Raw genomic sequence first — 22,916 nt, forward strand, 5'->3', positions numbered from 1 at the left:
TTGTTAAGTCAATTAAATTAAAATTAAGAAAAATAATTTAAAGAGAATTTTAAATTAAATTAGGAAATTTAAAATAGTCGACTGTCAAATGTAAACCTCTTTTACAGGATGAGAGATTACACGCGAGGAAGAAGTACATAACTTGATATACGAATTGCTATGGTAAGCCTGTATTAGTTAAGTTAGCGTCTGATAAAAGACACTAATGTAGACGCGCACAACAGCGTGAGTAAATGATAGCGAGGATAATACATATTTTTAGCTCTTACGTAACACACCACGCAGGAATTCGTTCTCTGAATTTCGTAAGTCAGTTCAGTTTTCGTGGCGGACGTGCCGAGACACTTATAAATCTTCTCCTATTACTCTCTCAGTCAAATTTAGAATAAGTATAGAAATACAAAATGATGAAAGTTCCTAAATAAACAACGTCATAAGAATCGAGAAAAACAGATTCCATATAATGAAAACTATTACATTAGAAAAATCTAACAAAAAAAATTAGACTTCTGGTTGAATTGAATGTCTGCAACTTTTATTTGAGAAGTCTTAATCGATTTTCATGTCTTGCTTAAAACACAATATAAAAATGTATAGATAAAAATATATAAGAAATATATAAATAAGAAAAATTACATTTTATAAAATTTTGTTGCATATACATTCCAATAACACTATTTACATATCAACAGATTATATTATACACTTAACGATTATCCAGTATCAAGTTAAAATCCATTGTAGAATTGTCATCTTGTCGCGTTTTAACAGTATCTTGATTGTCCTCTATCATAATTGTTCCAACATAATTTACTGTAACGTACAGATATGAATATTCGTAATTGCCAGATGCATTCTGTAATTAAAATTGAACATGTAAAGAGTATAAATATATTCTTAACTACAAACTTACAAACTTAAGCCTTAGACACAATGTGTGCCTTCCAACAAGCGACACGGTGCAACACAGTGATCATCTCATCCTTGTTTAACATTGGCGAACAACAAGGACATACTGATACACTATATCACACCGTGTCATCTGTATCGCTTGTTGGAAGGCACTCAATGAAAAGTACAGGCACAATAGGTACAAGATATAACAAATTTTTTAATTTATCAGAAATTGTGTATTTTTCGTTGAAATCTCTTATCTTTCCTGTTCTTGTTGTCTATGCTTTCCAATTGTACATTAAGCCTTACCTCTTTCACTTCTGCATATGCTGTTCCTTTCCTTCTTGTTCCTTGTACATAAAATTTTATTTTCATATACTTCACACCATCCTTAACATAATACATATGACTGAAAAATAGATATAGAGATATTAAAGTAAGATTCATATAAATATGTACAAAATGTATCTATAATTTATATATATAAATGCTGTAAAAATTCTTTATCTGGTACATACGTGATATGTCTTCTACGTCCACGTCCAGTTTCTTCCCCGTAAGCCTTTACAGGTGCTCCTAGAATATCTATGACTTTTGGATGTTCTATACAACGTTCATGAGCTTTGCTGTAAACAGCATATGGACTTTTGCTGGAAAATAGCTCCGAAAATAAAGAATACAACATAAAAACTGTAACTCCAATGCCACCTATTATTACTCCAAGATATCCAGCAGATTTCAGATTTTCTTTAACTAAAAAACAAAAAGGAGAGATAAATGTAACCATTATATGACAATAATACAAAACATGGATCATGTGAAATTTACCTACTTTTGCAGTACCAATCTGTACCTGATTACTAGTTTCATTGGAGTCTACCTTAGTTACAGATTTCTTAGTCGAATAGTAAGCACTGTGTTTAATCCTAGGTACTATAATATTAAGACAATATGAAGTATTTGACACATGGGTGATTGAATGGCTTTTCTGAAGAATACGATTCAACATTCTTGCTGACGCCATATTCTAAAATAAAAAATTTTTTTTAATAACACAAAAATATTAAATCTATGAGAGCTTAATTTAAGGTTAACCGGTTCTTTGCCGATACTAGCAATGTGAATAAATACAATAATCTCTCTCTTGTTCTGTTCAAATTATATTATTCTCTTTTTATCATTATTAACACAATTAACACTTACATGATACAATTTACGTACTAACTCATATACAATAAATACTGAAAATAAATTCTTATAAAAAAATTTTCTCGAATACTCGGTTGCCTGTAGCCAGACAGTAATCTGATTCAAATCTTATATTCAAGATATCGCTTCTTAAAAGTTTAAAAAAAATTCAATTTAAATAACAAGATTGAGCCAATGTTTATAGAGCAATACTATATTCTAATTTTATTTACATCTAATGCCTGGTTTATGCTTCAGTCTTACTGTCTTAATCCCAAGATCCTAAAATTCAACCAATAAAGCTACCAGTTCTAACCGAAATTTGAACTCTATTGGCTGAATTTTAGGACCGAAGCATAAACCAGGCATAAGATCGTCTCAAGTACAATCTCAAAATGCTACATTCAGTACAATCAATGGGCATTCAGCAGATTCAACAGTTGAGTGAACGCTCGCTGTTATTGGTGTATTCTTCTAGATCTAAAATTCTGATTGGATCATCTAAAAGAATACATCAATAACAGCGAACGCTCACTCAACTGTTGAGTCCCCTGAATGTGCCCATTAGATGCATCCAGAAGCAAGACCGCTCAGTGAGCTTTTTCATCTGATTGGCATATTCCATTAGATCTAAAAATATAAACCAAATAGGTACAAGAGCTCACTGAGCGCTCAGTGAGCGATCTTGCTTCTGGATGTGATTCAGCGGACTTAACAGTTGAGTGAGCGCTCGCTGTTATTGGTGCATTCTTCTAGATCTAAAATCTGATTGGATGGTCCAAAAGAATACACCAATAATTGCGAGCGCTCACTCAACTGTTGAGTCTGCTGAATGTACCGGCTGCATTCAGTTGAAAAAGCAGTTTTGCAACTGTTATAAAATTCTTGAATATGATTGATTTATATATTTAGGTCCAATGAGGAACTAACGGCAAGATTAATCATATATTAATTTTACAACAGTTGTAAAGCTGTTCTTTCTGCTGAACGCGACCATTGGCAGCGTTCAGCAGAGAAAATTAATCAATGTTTAATAATTCTTTAATACGATTAATTTCCACACTGTTCAAAAATTTTTGGGTATTTCAAGCAACGTGAACAAACCTATTGCTAATTTGTGCAGTAACAATGATAGCACAGCATAAACTTGAAAAATCCCAGAAATTCCCTATATCACCAACCAATTAGAATCCTGAACAAAATCCAAATTGGAATACCGGCTTAAGATGGTCTTGCTCTTCAAAACAACTACCTTGTTGTCGTTGAATTGTTGACTTAAAGTTGAAAGGTTAACAAAAGAACAATAATTAAGAAGCTTCTTAAGTTGAATCACGCATAGATAAGACTATTAATGAAGACAGCACATCAGAGATTAGTCATGGTTGGCGATCGTGATGGGTAAATACAACATATCAAAATTATATATATTTATATATATCAAGATTTTCTAACTTCAAATAACTTTCTCAAGATGGATCGCGAGTTATATTTGTTATAGCCAGGATTTTTATTACTAGAAAAATTTTTTAAATAAATCTAATCATCTCTTATCTAAAACAGAATATTGCATGTCTGTGAAATTTATTTGCAGACTGAAAGAGTTGTTGAGGCGCAGACTAGTCGAGTGTGGATGGCGAGATCAAGTAAAGCTGATCTCAAAAGAAATAATAAAAGAGCATGGCCATGATATCTCTTATGACACGTTGTTGTCCACAGTGACAAGTAGAGCTCGCACACTTGTGCCAGACTCCGTGAAGAAGGAACTATTACAAAAGATAAAGAATCAACTATTAGCTCAAGAGGAGAAGCTGAAAATTGTGACAGATCGTTAGGAATTTTATCATTATTAATCAACAATTTCCCAATGACAATTATGTTGAACTTGTAAAAATTATGACAAATATGAAAAATTTTTTTCTGTAAATTATGTTGTTCTAACAACTTATTGCGTAACACAATATAACTATTATGTTAAATCATATTCAATACATAGAAACAAATTTTTATAATGTGCAACATGTGATATTTACTTAATTATAATATATGTCTAATAGATTACGAACTAATTATCTGAAGGTGAAAATTTTCTGAGAATTGGAACACTTTAGAAATGTTTACTAAGAAAGCTTATATCCTTAAAATTTTTCATGGTATATGTAAATTCTGAAATTTTGAAAGATTTCTCATTCTATAATTTCTGAAAAAATACTTTGAACTTTTTCAGAGTTTATATAAGATTTATTAGAAATAATAGAATGAGAAATTTTAGAATATTTAAGGATTCCAAGAAAGATGCAGATTTCTTAGAGCTTTTGAAACATTCTAATTTATATTTTAAAAATCTGACAAATTTCTAAAAAATTATAAAATTCAGAAATTCTGAAAAAAATTTTCACCAGGATTATGTTTAAAGTAAGATCAAAGGAATGTAATTTGCAACACTATTTTATAAGTATTCTTAAGTGTACAAAATGGTGTGAATAGAATATAATTTAATTTCCTAAATAAAGAGCTGAATAAAATAAAGTCTTATTTCGATAATATATATAGATATATATATAAAACGTCTGTTACCAGCAGATGGCGACACGACACAATTCCGGAAAGCTAGGTTAGAGTCGTGCAGTGGATTGACAGTATTTTGCGATTCGTAGATTTTTTGCCTGTCCAATTTTTCTACAGCGTTGGCGAGTTTCAGCCGGTGATATTGCTGTCAAAATTTAGCATAGCCGTTAATTGTTGAAAGATGTTGATAAAAGTGAAGGTAATTATGCTGGTCCTCGACTTATCCACCGCAAAATTCACGCCGGCTCGTAACTTTTTATTTTTGTTTCAGACTCTTACAGGGAAAGAGGCAAGTATTTCGAAATCAAACGGTTTTACGAGTAATCCGAATACAAAATCCCCACGGTTTCTATCAGCGAAATATCGACTTCGCTTGGTTACAAAAAAAGAAAACAATTTGATACTTCAGTCTATTTCGAAACTGTTAATTGTTGTATCTTCACAAGATTTCTAAATTAAAAATATTTGGAAAGTGATAGAGCCATATTGCACAAAAAAAATTGAAGTTAACTTTTTTACTCTGTTGATATTTCGATTTATATCAATGAAATAAATTATTGGTCCATATTCAGAATGCGTTTTTATTAATAAAAGCGTGCTTTTATCTCTAAAATTCTATAGTATGCATAACATAAATTCTATAGCATGTATGTAGAATGCTAACATCGTTATAAGCACGTTCTGAATACGGGCCATTACATTTAAATCAAGAATTGTATCTCGTTCTCTGAGTTACTATTTTTTCGAGTATAATGCTATTTTTTCATGGAAATGTCTTATTTATTAATTTAATATGATCTTGATTTAACTTATTCTTCATCTTTTTTTAATTTTTGGATTTAGAAAAAGATGAAGACTAAGTTGAGAGAACTAAAATTAAAGTTAATTTACATTGATGGAAACGGACATAAGTAGTTGTATCTAACATAAGTAAAAATAAAATACATTTATTATGTATAAGTCTTTAGTTAAATATATGTATAATATGAATGTTGTTGATTAAATATATAATGTACAATTTCTTTAGATTGAAATAGACATAGAACCTACAGACAAGGTCGAAAGAATTAAAGAAAGAGTGGAAGAGAAGGAGGGAATACCACCTCAACAGCAGCGATTAATATTCTCTGGCAAACAGATGTACGTATAAGTATTATCATGATTTTATGACGTACATCACATGAGACAAAATTTCTAAAACTTGTGATTGGTGAAGAATTGAATTTGTGATTTTGGAATTATTTATCATATTTATAAGAAAGATCCTGCTAATCGCGAGTCCTAACAAGTGATACATGTTGGAAAGCACATATCGAAGTGATCACAAATGTAAAAGACCTGTAGTATGATATACGGAGTATGCAGAATATCAGTATTGATATACATAGTGTCCTCACTAATAATTATGTTTGGGATTTATTTCTATGTTCAAAAACATGAGCCTTAAACATAACCATTATCATATCTGAGGTTCATGTAAATTTGTAATAAGATTTTAACCACAGTCTCTATACATCAGAGTTTATTCAGAAGACAATACATATATCTATGATTACCTTGGTGCGTGTTTTTCAACAACATATCACTTTCAAGATCAACGACTAGCAGTTGGTGATCTTCTTTATATAATTTTAATATCCTAATTTTTAAACACATTTATATGAAATTCTTTGAAACATGGTGTTACACATAATCCAACATTACAAGCAGCACAATAGTAACGTGTATCTCTTCTAAATCCCTTTGCTGTGCACACTTTACACCTTCTCATGGCACAGATCTTCCTAGCAGTCAAAGGTATATACTCCAGGTGGTGATGTGCTATGTTCCATTTCTCTGGAATTTGCGTTCCTTTAACAATAATGTGTTCATTACTTTTGATGCATACTTTATATTTAAGACTAAGTTTTTGTTAAATAAAACCAGAAATAAAAAATTACATATAAAACATCTTATTCAACTAATCAATTCTCTTCTAAAGCAGGTGTGTAAAGAATATTCCATTTAGAAAGATTAATTAATTTTATATGAGAGAAAACTAATTTTATTTATCAAATATAATTTTAATTATTGAGACATGTGTGATTAATTAATTATAAGTATAAAATATTGAAAACGTGAGGAAGGTTATATTTTTATTTCACAGGAACGACGAAAAAACTGCGCAAGATTACAAAGTCCAGGGTGGTTCGGTGCTGCATTTGGTACTTGCGTTGAGAGGAGGCTGTAGATATAACATTCCTCATTTATAAATGACAGCGAGAGAATATTAAGGAACTGCGAGAGCCAGAGAAAGGAAAAAAGAACAAAAAAAATGTTTATCATCACGTATGTGCGGTCAAGAGGGATTTGAAAACTCTATGTTATTTTAAATAGGATAACATAGTCATGTGATCTTTACAACCTAAATAAATATTTAATAAAGTAATTTAATCATGAATCTAGCACTGCATACTTCTATTTAAAATAATTTCTCATGTAAATGGAAACACATGTGTTACCTTTCTATTATTGCGTTATGCATTATATACATTTTATAATATTATATTGTTAGATTTTATTTTTAATTATTTACGTGGAATGCAACGTTAAAAATAATTTTATATTTAGGGAAAGAAAATGTCACACACACATTGTCCAAACTGTATAATCAATTACACAGTTCTTTATTTAATATGTCTTTAATAATAATAAATACAAATCATAGCAAGCATATAAATTTGAAATTGTAATACTAAAAGAAAAATTTTATTTTTTTTTTTAAAAGACAATACATAAAAAGTTAATACCTAAAGGAAATAATTTATTTTACATAGGTTATTAATAAATGGTAAAAAAAAGAACGAGACCCAACTCGAATTCACACAACATTAAATTAAAGACAACATTAAATACTTTCCACAAATAGTCGATTATTCCATACACATTAAATATATCATATACCAAATTACCAACACTACTCTAGCTGCGACTGCAATTCTATCTAAATCCTTGATGTGATCACACTTTTGATTTAAAATTTCTTATTTATTTAAGAAGTAGTTTAAATATAAATAGTTTAAATATAAATGTTTGAGGAAGAAGTGTATGAATTAAAACTGTAAACATTTATTTTTTTCCAAAAATGATTATCAATTAAATTTAATTAAATATGATTAAAAGTAATTACCATATTTCTATTTCAATTATGCATTGCTTTTCTTTCACTTATATTAAAATATAAACAGAATTATAATCTAAAAATAGGTAAAAAATAAATAAATTAATAAAATTTCTGCAATTCAATTTCAATCCTTACAAATAATTATTACATTACTTATCACAAATATATCAATTATAAACGAACGATTTCTAATTCTTAAAAAGAAACAGACGAAAGGAATAAATGACGATGATCATTAATTCACATGTAAGGATAAATGCTCCCTCATTTCTCCATATTTTTTCTTAAATCAAGACTTAAACAATTTATTTAAATTAAAGTCATAATAATAATATAATAAAATTCTGACTATAAATTTTCTAATGATAGTTCATCGACAGTTCAGGAAAAAGCTAAGTAGATATAAGGTACAAAAAAGCACTTTATTATTAATCAATAATGGAATTGATTGACTGCGCCAATTTGCTAATACTACATGTTGAACTTCTGACATTAGGCTCGGCTAGTTTTCGGTCAGTTTCTGTGGTATCTGCTGTTGTGCGTTGCCCGACTCCATTTGGTTTTAAAGACACGCTGACAGATGTTGCAGTAGACCGCGGAGTTCGGCGAGTCCTCGTGTTTGGATGTGATATGCCGCAGAAGCGCATGCTGCGTCGTGAATGTGACACCGCACTTGTCGCAGTACGTCATCGTGTGGATGTTCCTGACGTTCATCGTTGCTGTCTTCGACGATTCTATACAAATGTATTATTTAGTATTTAGTTTATCCAGATTTCTGGTCTCTATGTCCCACCATTAGATAGTGCATGTAAATAGTGTAAATATATCGAACTCGCGATATTGACAAACGATCATCTATGAATGAGTTCTCCTAGACTTGCAGAAGACTAGAGAGTTCCGACGAGTTAAATGTCACGAACAACAGAATCTTGTTCCTTCAATTCCGTCAATTTCAAGGAAATTTTTACCTAACAAAGGGCCAGTCACAACAGGAAAATTTAAGAAGATAAACAATCCCTCAACACTTAAAATGGGGATAGAAGTATTTTCAAAATATTATATTTTTGAAAAAATTGAAATACAGCTATATATAACTGTATAGCTTATATACAGCTATTAAATATACGTATAAAAGTTTTGTCAAAAACATTTTTCTGTTTTTTCCGCAATTTTGCTGAATCATCTATTAAATATAAGCGTTAGCTTTTTGAGGGGTTGTGTAACCTTTTTTAAGTGTGAGATTAGTCTATATAAAAAAAACGTATCTGCTAGATTTTTGTATTTAACAACATATTTCAAATCAATTTCGGATAGTTGTGACAAGTTTCTTGTAAGAGAATTTAAATTTAAAAAAATTTGCTACATATAGTTAATTTTTCGGAACTAATATCAAAATCTATAATATAATAGTTATTATACTGAGTCTGTAAGATCCATTTAATTTATGTTAATTAAAAGACACTAATTAATTACAAGCAATAAAAATGACATAATTCGTATAAAAACGAATGGATGCTAAATATATTTTATTATAATAAGAATAATCCAAATTTGTAGATGAACCATGAAGAAAATTGAATTGTTTGACATTTTTAATAGAGAAATTTATAATTGAATGGATCCAATAACTTCACCATTAACACTAGAAGGTTAAGAAAATTCTTCTCATTTTTTCAATTTTGATAATGTTGTACGATAGATTTAATGCCAATAGCAATCTTGAGAAAAAATTATGATTGTGCGTATCAACATTAATTATTCTTTTAATAGGTTGCGATATCAATTTATATAAAAATTAAATTACACTCCATTAACAATAATATCAACGTATTCTTGTATTTAATCCCTAAGTTGTACTCGTCACTCATCATGCATTCACAATTACCGTCTTAGCAATCCATACTTTTGAAGTCTGATAATGTAAAAGCAATTTCCATTACCTGCTGGTCATAATAATTCCACAAAAGTCCTGGCTGGTCACATTGTTATCTTGTCGCCGATCTAAATTTACGACGACTCTTTCAATTCCGTCGGAAAAAATGGCAATGATACGATATGACTAATTAAATTGTCATGATAAAATGAGTTTATAGAAATAACTAAAATTAAATAATTAAACAACACAATACAATATACAAAACTAATTGACGTCCAGGGGAAAAAATAATGGTAGAGAAAATTTTTATCCATCTTTTTTCTGAAAATATAAGTTCTTGAGATAGGTTCTTCTGAAAATAATTAATTAACGCATTAGGAATAGAACGCAATGCATTAATTATTAAGGATGTAACGGATATTTAGTCTATCCCTTTTATAATCCACTCATTCGGCCGAATATACTTTGCTCAATATTTTTTGAAAGCATTTAGTTTAATTAGACTATTAACTCGTAAGATTAGCTTTAGGTAGATTTATTATAATACAGATATATTGTTGATTCTTTATAAAATTTATAGAAGAGATTTTTATTAAATTCATTTTGAATAATTAAAAATCAATAATAAAATATTAAAAAATTGTTTAATAAATATTAGTTATTTTGTATACGCATACTATAAGTTAATATTTAAGAAATCCTCTTACTGTAAAAAAACAAATAGATTTTCAATTTTTCAATCTGTTTATGTAACTGCATAAAATCCAATTATTCGGCTTATTTGATAAATTATTATCCGTTACATCCCTATTAATTACATCCACCACTAATTCTCTGTATCCATCAGAAATTCTTTTATTTACATTACTGCGATAACATCTGAAAGCGTATAGTCTTACACGATGTTTTAATTAAGTTACAAGCTCACAATTACGATACCGAACGTAACACGTACCTGAATAGAGAACGCAATATTTTATTTCGTGTGCTACCGACAGTGTCTCACGATATCTACAGTTAATTTCTAAACTCGCTGCAACACACATCCGCTGTATATTTTTCGTAAACAGATTAATCCTTTTGGGCCGAGACGGATCGTTTTTCTGCCGTTACTTCAAACCACCTTTTTGCGATTCTCGTTTGAACACTACGGTAGATTCTTTGACCAAAAAATACGAAATTGTTTGGCTTCCATAAAAGCTTTGGTAAAACTACGCCTCGGAGGATTAGAATAACTTTTCTTTTTGCGATAGCGCATTGATTTTATATCGTAGCATATAGAATGACAGCATATTCTATCAATAATTTTTTAAGATCGATAAAGGCAGTTTGCATGAACTACTTTTGTAGAAAAGTAAAATGTAAAATTCGTTCATATAAATTTATTAAATATCCTTTTTTTTTAAATCAAGTTTGATAAGAATCCGAAGTGGAGTATTGTGGATACAATTAACATCGCTCGAAATATTGTTTGTCCTTATATATATTTTTCATCGATCCGAGAAATTTATGGATAGAAAATTTTGCCTTCTGTTTGCTATGTATAAGTATATCCCCTTTTATATATTCTTTATTAGAGTACTAAATTTTGCAAATTGTTACATCTCTCTTTCTAAGATATTAATTACCTGAATTTTGTATTGAAATATTAACTCGACACTTCCGTGCGTCTCGGGTATTCCTCGTAGAAAACCGGAGATTTTCACATTCATTTTATACTGCGATTTGCGCAAATTGTACCTCATGTGTCTCAGCAATTTTATATCATCGATTATTTTATTTTTACCCTCGCACACCTCGTCTTACCAATGTGACACTTTTTCGCTCCGTTGGCCAAGATTTTCTGTCGAGATTCATTTGTCTTGATCCTTTACGTATCTCTTACTTTTCTCATGCATTGTCAATCTGTACAATTTCTTACTATCGCAATACCTGTCGCAATTCATCTGTCACAGGGATACTTAAATCTCTTTACTTTAAATTTATTTTCATGATATATATGTTTAGAATTTATATATTTTATTTTTTACATTTTTAATGTTTCTTTTATCCGATATTTAATTTATTATAAAGAGAATAAAATTACATTAATCTTTTAGAAATTATGACACAACATTGAATAAATAAAATAATAGCTAGAATTATTATATGAAGATAAAAAAATTAAGTCACATTTTCTATATAAAAATCAGGAGACGCGGTAGTGTCAAAAACTTCATGTTCAAAAACTAAAAGACACTACAAGTCTCTTATCCCGAGCCACCAAAGTCCATTTTTCGGTATTTTTATACACGACTTTTAAACACGACTTCTACTGCCTTCCAAAAAAGACATAAAATTATCAAAATGATTCTTAATGTAAGAAAATGACAGAAACAAGATAAATTAGTTTTATCCTACATGAAGCTTCGTTAGACAATGTTTCTGAATATAAATTCAGATTAATTTCGCCGAGTTTGAGGATCCCTGATACAGTTTTCGCGATAGTTACGTACGGCTCGGACACTTTTGTGTTTTTTTCGCGTACGTAGCTTTATATTAACCCATTAAGTGCCAATCATTATCACGTTATTCTATAGCGTTTGGTTCCAGAGTGTTGGAAACATAGTTAATTACGTTTCGCAGTGCGATTTTCTAAACGGCAATTAATGAGTTAAATGAGGCATCCGTTTTAGACGCGGATTTTCGTGCTACGATCAACAACTATAATTACGATCACTTATAACTATGAGTAAATAGGTGCACAAGTGCAGTGTCACTCTCGAAAAACGTACGAAACGAAATGCTAACGCGCGCACGTGCTCGCGTCGTATTCGATTATTGTACTACTTGTTGCATAATACTCTTGAATGCGCTCGCTAAAATAAGGTATCCCCGCTTGCGATGTCGCTCCCGTGTGTGTGTATGTAGATTATTTATTTATAATAACAACAACAACGGTAACGATGACGTCTTATATTCAGATCTGTCTTTGGATATATATCGACGCATTTTCGCAGACGGTCGAAATCAGCGTTTCTTCAAAACGTTAAATTATATTAATCTTTAAGAAATAATATGAGCATCGAATAAATAAAATAATAGCTAGAAATAATGCCACAGTATATGATATGACACACAAATAAATAACAGATAAAAACAAAACGAAAACCAAAATAAAGATAACTATTTTATTTAAATCTTCGAAATAATATATGCAGTTCTTTTCAGTAAGATGGCATCTCTATACTTAGGGTCTCGAAATTTCACAGATCCTTACACTAAAATATGAATTATAATAAGAACTTGTTTGATCGTTTATAACAGTAATAAGAAAGAAAAAAATAGCAAATTAAATAAAATTCTAAAGCTTAACTTATAATAAAATTATAACACAGATATCTGTAAGTCTGGCAAATATCATTTGTTAGATCGCTAGAAAAAGATTTTCAGATCTTATTAGTTTCTTCCCTCTTTACGAAACGTAAATATGCATGAGATTGTTCACAGGATTGAGAAACGCTGCTTTCGCATTTATACAAAGACAATGTTTACACGAGGCCGGTAACAGAATTAACGGCTACTTTTCGGATGCTTTGCGCCGCTAGATATATTCTTGTTCTATGGTAAACATCTGGAGAAGTCAATGCGTAAAAATGTAAAACCAGGTATTTGTGTATAAGGCACTGTCTATGCGCTGTCTCGACAGCTGAAGCTGAGGCTCGATGTACACTTAAAAGCTATCGAGAACCGTTCTTATTATACTATTCAACGCTATCGTATTAAAACCTTGCTTTAAATATTTTTTAATTAGAAATAGAGAACGCAACCTTGTATACAATTGAAAATTAAGGGTAATAAGTAATAACTCATACAGTACAAATTCCTTTAGCAATATTCGCAATGTTTCAATATTGCATTATAACGTTATAGCAAGGTTGCTGCAAGCTCCTATATGCTATATGGAAAAATTATTCAAAGAAAACCGCGAAATCGTTATACCAAAGGTGTTGAATAAAAAAAAAAAACAAGGTACGCTTTTTAGGTGTACACTGAGCCCGAGAATCGTTCGCAAAGAAACTTCGGCACGTAGTGTCGTAAACGTGTAAACAGAGTCCGTGTAACGTGTCGGGGTTGTGACTGCAGAGAGAGAAAGAGAAAGAGAGAGCAGAGAGAGAGAGAGAGAGAGAGAGAAAGAGAGAGAGGATTATGACATTGCGATGTCCTGTGAAGACATAACGACTGCGAAGAGAGCCCCCGGGTGTATCGAGGAGTATAAAAAAATAACTTCGATCCATAGAGACCTGTGTGAACGAGCGTTAGAGATCTCGATAATCTAATGTCCCGTATAATAATGACTAGAATCCTTCAAGACCGCTTGATTCTTGTTAATCCGGAGGGGAGGCGACTCCAGCTACGGAGGCTCTACATGAAAATACCTTTCGCTCTACCGAAGAACGTTTTCGAGAGTTCGCATGCAAGAACTTCACGGGTGCCTCGCAAAAGACTCTTTTTCCATTTCTCTTGCAATAAAAGAATCTATGATAAATTCTTTTATCAGAGAGAAAAGTATTTGGCGCATTTGTGACTATAATTGCATAATAAAATAATTATCTGAATTATAGCTTTGGGTGTCAACTGTGTATATATATTTTTTAGTATATAGAACTATAAATATAATTATTATTACTAATATTATATATAGCAGTAATAACTATAAAAATGAAAAGCCCCTAACCATAATTATTTTATCAAGTATTGTCACAAATACAGACACTTTTCTTTCTGTGCAGAATTTGCGCGCGAAAATTTTCCGTACTCTACGCTTCTTGCGTACTACTTATAGTGTACTTAATTGTACTTAAATCTTCTACATGCAAGATCTTCCTTTAATCCTCGCATTCGCACCATCTGATAGAGCCGCCTCCGTTCGTTCTGTGACTTATACGTTACTCAGATCCTTAAACACGTATCACTTAATTCTCGCCTCTTAACACACCTAAGGCGTGATCCGCTAACGTAACACAATCGCCAACTGCACACTTTAGCGAAGATAAATACGCGCGTACAGCAAAGCTAGACACATCAATGTTCTCACGGAAACACATCTAAATCAGGCCGCACGGCCGCGTGCTGATATAACCTGCCGAGAGGCGGAAGAAAAACGCGAAACATCTCGCGATCATCTTTCACAAAAAATTAAATATTGAAAAGCGCAACTATCCACTACATTTTAGCAAATCGTAGCACATACGGAGCGTATCTAAAATATACAGCAATACCTTCCCTAGTAGCACAATTTATTGGCACAATATTGGCCAAATATTGGTCCAATAGATCCTCAGCGTTTAATAATACGTACCAATGTATCGCCAATAAATTTTCCACGAGGGAAACCACTATCTCCTGTGGTAGTAAATATTAAATCATCAAAGTATTACTGCTTACGCTCCATATATTATTTACGGCGGATGAACGAAATTGGCAAATTTTAAATAAAATCGAATTGTGTTAAAAAAATAAAGAAAACAAACTTATTCACTGAATTTCTAATTGGAAGATTTTAGAATTAATCTCCGAAAGCACCTTTACACTTTAATTTCATCGTATCTTTTTCAGGATATGAATTTTTATCTCGATTCACAATTCATCCTCCAATTTCGCTCACCTGCCGTTTTTTATACTCGTTAATATATTAAACGAATACGCGTGAATCGTCGATGATTCTGCAAATCTCAACGTGTTTAAATGCGTCGTTAACGAAGATGCACAATTCTTGCACAGCTATATAAATATTTAGTATTCCAGTAGAAATCCGTTGCATTTAAATCCTTGACTATAAAATAATTAAGACGTACAACGCCGTTTAAACAAAGCACATTACCACTCATCGAACTAATTTTTGTAACACTAATCGAACGTCGCTTAAACAATATAAAATTATTTTTTAAAAAATCCGCTTCAAAATACTTTATTTTTTGAGAGGAAGAGGATGCAATGTATTTGTTATGTCGTGTTTAACCGTGAACTTCCTTTTCTACCATCTTGAAAAATAAACGCTGTTTAACAATGACAATTGTATCAATTAAAAAAATCGACGTATCAGTTAACGTATTTTCTGAGGAGAGCGCATCCTTCAAGGTTTAATCATTATTCGCTCACATGCATCGCGAGAAAAAATTAGCAAGCGAAGAGGCGCGAAGTTTTTATCTGCGAGAGCCTCGTCCTCTAAAGAGACCTACATCTCTGAACAATTATAGATACGAACGATCGTGATCTTGATACTACCGTCAAGTATCCGCAATGCTTTTCGCGTGTTAGTCTTTAATGGAAAATATAGGCATTTTTTCTTTTGTGATTTGTAAAAAAAATTAACCTTCAAAAGTCGGAAGAATTTATTTTTAGAATCTTACAATTTTTTCTTGAGTAAGATTTATTAAGCATTATATATAAATATTCATATTATTTCTTGCCTCAAAATATGACATTGTTTGACAACATCACTATAAACGGCTTTCTCATCCTGTAAAGGTTAATATCTTTAACCCTGCTGTACAAATTTACTATACAGTCATATCGTTTTTTTTTTTTCAATATAATTAAAAAGATGTAAAAAACAAAACATCAAAGAAAACACATTAACAAACCAAGTTAAGAAAATTAACTATTTTGGAAAATATAAATTCATATTTTGTTAAATAGACCTGTATAGTAGTATTAAGGTAGTATTAAGGTGACGGACGTTGTCGCGATCGGCACAGAGAACGGGCTCTCATCGATAAACGCACAAGATATTCGCTGGCAGCGAAACAAGAAGCGATGTCACTCGAGCGTTCAATAGTAACAGTCGGATAGAAGCCACGACAATCGATATCAGCTCATAGTGAGGGGGAAAGATAGAGAGAGGGTGCGGTGCGTGTGATCTACGAGTCCAATTCGCTTTTCGGGCTGCGCTGCCTGTGGATCGTTTTTTGCCAGGGTATTTGGTGTTTCAGGCGCATGTGACGCCGCAGGTCGGTTCTACGACTGAGAGTGGTGTGGCAGACGATGCAGGTAGTCTGGTTGCGATGCACTTCGAGGTGCTGGGTCAGCGAGGCAAGGTGCCTATAAACGTTTCCGCAGAGTCGGCACGGAAAACGCCCCGGGCCTTGCATCACCACCTGACCAGTTGTATCGCCAACGTGCTTCCGATTGCGTCCCACCCCCCCTGCAACACATTAACACAGCCACGTGACCCGCCGGTTCCTCATCATCAATTATCAACGGGAACACAGTCAGTGGTGAGAACCACAGGTGAAGGACAGGACTGGAAGGAGACAGTGGAGGTCGAGGCGGTGGGAGGGGAGGGAACACAGTGGTGACACGTTAACACAGGCCATCCATTACGAGGGGATCGTCAGTCGATTACCGGTGAGACTCGGATGACAATGTGTAGAGACCTCGGGCGTGAACTTTAACCCTTTATCTCATGACTCTAGATAGTACCTATCTCTGATAAGCCACCACTATCACAAGATCCATCTTAATATCAAATAATTTATAGGACTAGACTGTTGCTTGAATTACAAAATTATCATTGAATTTTGTTATTATATACATAATAAGTTTCCTGTCAAAATGATCAAATATTTTCAAATATATTTTTGGATACTTCAGTCAATAAGTAGAGCCACTTAAACGTATTTTATCGTGCTCTTTCGAATTTGCTGGCCTCGTGGGGAATCGGGTGAAATCATTGCCGCAGGGTTAAAGGGTTAAAATGCGCGCGATCGTTGCTCCAATGTGTCGAGGAACACGCGTTCAATAGTCATTGGTCCATATACGTGTGGGGTCAACGTGCACTGTATTGGCCGATGTGTTAGCAGGCGCCGGGTAGGACGCCCCCGAAGAGCACGCGATCGACTGATGATCCTCCTCGAAGTGTGTATTTTGTGTGTGTAAACTACTCCCTTCGATCGGCTCTCATCGAGCATAATTAATCGGGCCCACCGCCCGATCAAATGCCGAGCGTCAAATTCGGTCACTATATGTACATAGTACATCAGTTAAACTGTCATGCACAATATCGTCCTTCTTTTGTCAAATTTCTACTTGATTACGTTTTTCTTGAAAGCAATTTTGGGTGAATAATCATTTACTGTCACGATGATTACATAGAAAATTAATAATAATAAGCGATTAAATAATCAATTTCCGTGAAAAATACAATTCAGAAAAACTACCTCTTTCTTTTCGTATACTAGAAAACAATTTCTAGCTGAAAATGAACGGATCAGAAAACTCCGATCATATAAATCATAATTCTGGTTATCTTAACTAAAATTAATATAATAAATTTTACTAAAAAATTATAATTTATCCATTTTCAACTTATGCACTGACAGAAATGTTAATCTGAGAATTTTCGTCAACATCAGAAGTAAACAATCCTCTAATTAAAATTTTCAATTAGATTAGAATCGATTGCATTTATTTCATTAATGATTATTTAATAATAATAATCATTAGCTCAACTACACTCATAGCCATTATAGTATAATCAGATTATTTTCTGACCAATCTTGCTTGAAACATAGACGTCACAAGTATACCAACATCGTCATATTAACAATTAATAATTAATTGTTATAAAACATCGCAGACATGTAATAATACTGTATTAAGTACTGTAATAATAAATACTGTATTAAGTACGGTTACAATTATGTATTTTACATCGTAAATAACGAGATCGGCATGACTGGTGCCGATGCGTTACTGGCTGAAGCGCCGGCTCTAGTTAGCACGTGTAAGTAGCTAAATTCTCGCTTCAGAATTACAGCGGATTAGGTGAATTAGAAGGTGTTGTGGTGCAGTGCTGCAGCTTGTCGTCTAATCGACTGCGTGTCACTCCGACACATGTGTGTTGCGTGAAACGAAAGCGCAAAAAGCGGTCCATTCTAAATCACCATTATCTCGCGCGCAATTGTCCGTGCAATTTATGCTTAGAAAATATTAAGTAAACTAATTTAAATCGAGGACGAATATCCTCAAACGGGGATGAAACGAAGTCACGCGACCGTAAATCTCATGTCACACACCATACGCATTAGAGATTGATAATTGGAAATTAGAATTTGACCAGTTAGATAATTGTAATTTTAATCTCCAATTCGCAATTCTTAAGAGAATGTTGGAGCCGTTTATATACATATATCTTTACCGATAAAACTAGCGTTTTTGACGTTTCCGTTTTTGTCCAATTTCTTCGTAGTAGTTTCACAGAATAAAAATTACATGATAAAAAATCTACAGTGGCGTGCAAAAGTTTCCGGCCAATAAAATTTTGTATTTTAATTTATAAAAAAAGAAACTTGAGAAGATTTTAATTATCAGGTATTAGTACAAGATGTGGGTAATGAAATCTTTTATTAACACCTATTATAATAATAATTTTATTCGGCTCTTTTTTTAAAGTACAAAATGTTACTGGCCGGAAACTTTTGCATGCCACTGTACATGCTAATGTACCGAGTGCTGATGTATTTCGTATCCAAAGCTGGAAAAGATAAATTACAGATTTCTTTATCCATTTTTACCTTCAGCGTTGGCCGCCATACTGAGGTATAAAATAGACAAATCTGTATTTTTTTTATTTTTTCCTTTGGACACAAAATACACCAGCGCTCAGTACAATAGCGTATATTTAACCGTGGAAACGGAATTTTTTAATAAAACTATTACAAGAAATTGGACAAAATCGAAAACTTCAAAAACGCTAACTTTATCGATAATATAGGCGGCTCCAGTATCCCCCTTAATTTTCAATACGCAATGTGACACGAGCTTAACGTCGCAAACCGGACGTTTCGCGAGAAGGAAAGAGGAGAGTCTCGCTTATGTGAGTTCATAATTTTTTCAACTTTATTCACACATATGTCCACTTACATTATTTAGCCTGCATAAGCCAAACATAGGATTACGTAATGATATATTATATATATATATTATTTTTTTTCATATTTTATGTATACATATATATGTCTCATCTCTTTTTTTTTTTTATAAATAATCAACTAAGAAATCAATTCATCTAAGACAATATTTAACTGGCGGTGTTGTACTTATTTCGCATTCGTGGTTTTGTGAGGAATGTGCACATTCGCTTTCCCGTTCGTAACAAAATAATATTTCGTGTTCGCGTACGCGACCACCGAACAATTAATATGTACACGCGCAATTATATCATACGTGTACGCGTATGAATATGTATAAATGTATAAATAAAACATGGATAATTATATACATATGTATTATGTATATGTGTATATATATATGTATGTATATGTTATATGTATAAATTGTATAGCGTCTCGAAAAGATTTAAAACAAATGACGCCGAATATGGTAACTTAAGTAAAAGAAAATTTTACGTAAAAATATAAATCATAACGTTAAATTAACAGCATCCGAATTGTTGTGTACATAATGCACCGTTCTGCAATATTCGGATGTCATAAAACATATACGTGGATATTATGTAATTAATGACAAACGAATCGATTTATAAAATAAAATCATATATTAAGGCAGTTTATTCACATAAAAATTAATTTTCTTCAAACTTCTTGTCTCCTATTTCTCTACACTTATTGTAAATTAATTAATATAGAAACTTTCACAAATATTAAAAACATAAAAAAATTGCGATGCTGCATTTCTTAAAGAAAATTCGATTTTATTACTTCATCTAAAAAACGACTCAATGCATTAAAAAATATTCCGTATACGTCGAACGTTTTTTTCCTAAATCAATTTAGACAATTGCAAAACACGAAATTCATCTCGTCATTATTGCACCAAAGCGTGAAAAAGATAAAGAAAAATAATCGACGAGCATTGGAACTAGATATAATTGCACTAATTGTAAGTTGCATCCTCGTTCGTAAAACTAGCGTCAATTTGTACATTCTCACTTCGTTCGGAGATTCTGATGACTTGACAGTCATCGATAAATATTGTTCTCGAAAAAGAAATCGTGTAGATATAACGATTCTAAGGTCTGCGGCACGATGCTAGTTTTCTTGCTGGATTGTTAGCTGGATTAGATTCTTGCCACCGTACCGTAGTGGCAAGATTCTAATCCAGCTAACAATCCAGTAAGAAAACAAGTCTCGTGTGCCGCCAGTTTAAAACGAAAAATATAGCCTCTTTATGGAAGAATCTCTTGTACTTATCGACAGTCACCTCGTAGTCGGAAATGAGCATTGCGCATTCGATCTCTCTCCTACAGTGCAAAATTATATTTGCACTTATTTTACATACAATACTGTCCACAAATCTATAAATACAATTTATATTATGATATATACTTTATTAATTTAAATATAATCTGTTAGATTTAATATTATTATTATATTTACTGTGATTTTTTAATGTCAATTTAATTTAAAAATTATGAAAAAGTACACAGGCGTGACTATCGATGAGGTTCGAGACTCTCTAATGGCAAAGTGAAATAAACTCATTGCGCACCGTTCCCTGCATATAATGCTATCGCGAAATCGGAACTGATAAAAAAATAGGACAAACAATAACAACAAAATAAACAAACGAAATATAATATTATAGTACGAAATATTAACTTTACATCTGCGAAACTAAAATAAAAAATCAGGATGTACTATAACGTAATATCATGAACATACATTCGCGACCCGGGACTGATAACAGACTCGAGAAACGTAATGACGCGTCGAATGAGGTCGAAAAATTTTCAACCAGTCGTCGAGACGTCGTAAAACATAAAATTCGGCACATTGACACTTAAAAAAAGTAATGGCACAGGACAATTAATCGAATGTTAACTTGAAGCATTATTTTTCGATCGTGGTAAAAATGCAAAGTGTGCATATATATCGCATATACAATATATAGTAGCATACTTATCATACATGTTGCTATTGCTTGATATAATATACAGGGTGTTTTTAGATGAAACCACTAAAGTTAAAATACGAATTTAGAATTTCAAACATTATTTATTCTTATATAATTCTGTAACTTAAGAAATCTATATCTCTTAAACGAAACATTTGCAAGTAATCTTCCAGAAGAAAACAAAGAAAAGATAAAGGACACTTTATATAAAAATAAAAACAACGAAAAGGGGGCAATGTAAGAGTCAAGTGCGAATCAGTATATAGTCAGTTATAAAACAATTCATATTTTAATCCTGAATATATATATATTCTCTCTCATTTTAAAAATTGATAGAATATAATAAAATCTAATTTATAAGAGAGAGTAATAATTTTGAAATCGTATTGCAGTGAGAAGTTTGACTTTACTTTCTTAATTAAATACGTCAACACAATTGTTGCAACAAAATTTAAGATAATAGATTGTTTTAGTTAGATTGTTATTCTAGCAATTTTACCACGATCACGTGGATCACCAAGCCACGATGATTATCGAATTGACGATCTAAAAGCGGCTATAGATACATCGCTGAATCGCGCATCGATGGTACAAAAAACAATGCACATTCCTCCTTATGCTATTAAGTACTGAACTTTCGAAGAAATTTGACTAGATAAAATAAATCGCTTCTGTTCTCCCTTCGTGACTTTGGTTAACAAAAAATGTATCCGTGTATACGCACATGATCTATATGTGTACGTGTATAGATTCGTGTTCTTTCTTATGTGCATTATACACATATAGATACACATATATACATATATATGTGTGTGTGTACAAATGACTAGGTTGTGAAGTTCAAGACAGGCATAACATAAACGTTCTCGTCGACGACTAGAGCAGAATAGGCCCGACGCTCAACGACGCGTCGTTAATGTCACGATAAATAATAATTACAGCGATCTTTGCACACGTGCCCTCTTCTTCTATTAAAACAAAAAAATCGCACACACCACGAAACGAGGAAAATCTACTCAATAAGTTGTCAATTTAACTAAAACAATGAAGTTAAACTATTTAACTCACGAAAATGTATTAAATTTGACTGACTCCAATTTAGATTACTATTTACTAAACATATACGTTAATGTTTTCTTTGAAATTAATCACAGAAATGGATTGATTTTTGAGATCTACTTAGAAATTAAAAATAAAATATTATTTGACTCTATATATAGAAATTGGATTGCCATTGTTCCTTTGATATCCAACAGGAGGACATAGGCAGTGAACGCATCGGCTAATCACTGAATGTAGGGTCATTTTATCGTCATACATTCTCTATTACAA

General features: G+C 32.0%; 4 protein-coding genes across 4 annotated transcripts in view; 2 read left to right on the top strand and 2 right to left on the bottom strand.

Moving 5' to 3' along the window:
* Positions 1-657: 657 nt before the first annotated feature.
* Positions 658-2,233, bottom strand: LOC108774309 (mitochondrial import inner membrane translocase subunit Tim21). Its single transcript, XM_018540381.1, has 5 exons — positions 2,098-2,233; positions 1,723-1,921; positions 1,413-1,647; positions 1,204-1,303; positions 658-856 (listed from the first exon to the last, which is right to left on the bottom strand). Exons 2-5 carry the CDS (start codon positions 1,916-1,918, stop codon positions 707-709), a joined length of 681 nt encoding a protein of 226 aa, XP_018395883.1. The 5' UTR covers positions 1,919-1,921; positions 2,098-2,233; the 3' UTR covers positions 658-706.
* Positions 2,234-3,321: 1,088 nt separating this feature from the next.
* Positions 3,322-4,030, top strand: e(y)2 (enhancer of yellow 2). The gene is made up of 2 exons (XM_018540378.1): positions 3,322-3,480; positions 3,674-4,030. The coding sequence occupies exons 1-2, from the start codon at positions 3,434-3,436 to the stop codon at positions 3,912-3,914; spliced, it is 288 nt and encodes a 95-aa protein (XP_018395880.1). The 5' UTR covers positions 3,322-3,433; the 3' UTR covers positions 3,915-4,030.
* A 654-nt stretch (positions 4,031-4,684) lies between these two features.
* Positions 4,685-7,049, top strand: Nedd8 (Nedd8 ubiquitin like modifier). The gene is made up of 4 exons (XM_018540349.1): positions 4,685-4,846; positions 4,919-4,936; positions 5,675-5,787; positions 6,794-7,049. The coding sequence occupies exons 1-4, from the start codon at positions 4,829-4,831 to the stop codon at positions 6,897-6,899; spliced, it is 255 nt and encodes an 84-aa protein (XP_018395851.1). The 5' UTR covers positions 4,685-4,828; the 3' UTR covers positions 6,900-7,049.
* Positions 7,050-8,311: 1,262 nt separating this feature from the next.
* LOC108774319 (broad-complex core protein) overlaps positions 8,312-22,916 on the bottom strand; it is a 37,830-nt gene continuing 23,225 nt past the window's right edge. Inside the window, exon 6 of the mRNA XM_018540394.1 lies at positions 8,312-8,544. Within this exon, the coding sequence (XP_018395896.1) occupies positions 8,324-8,544 (221 nt within the window). The 3' untranslated portion in view covers positions 8,312-8,323. The remainder of the gene's footprint in view (positions 8,545-22,916) is intronic.

The sequence above is a fragment of the Cyphomyrmex costatus genome, unplaced genomic scaffold, assembly GCF_001594065.2.
Source record: "Cyphomyrmex costatus isolate MS0001 unplaced genomic scaffold, Ccosl1.0 scaffold241, whole genome shotgun sequence".
Taxonomy (NCBI): domain Eukaryota; kingdom Metazoa; phylum Arthropoda; class Insecta; order Hymenoptera; family Formicidae; genus Cyphomyrmex; species Cyphomyrmex costatus.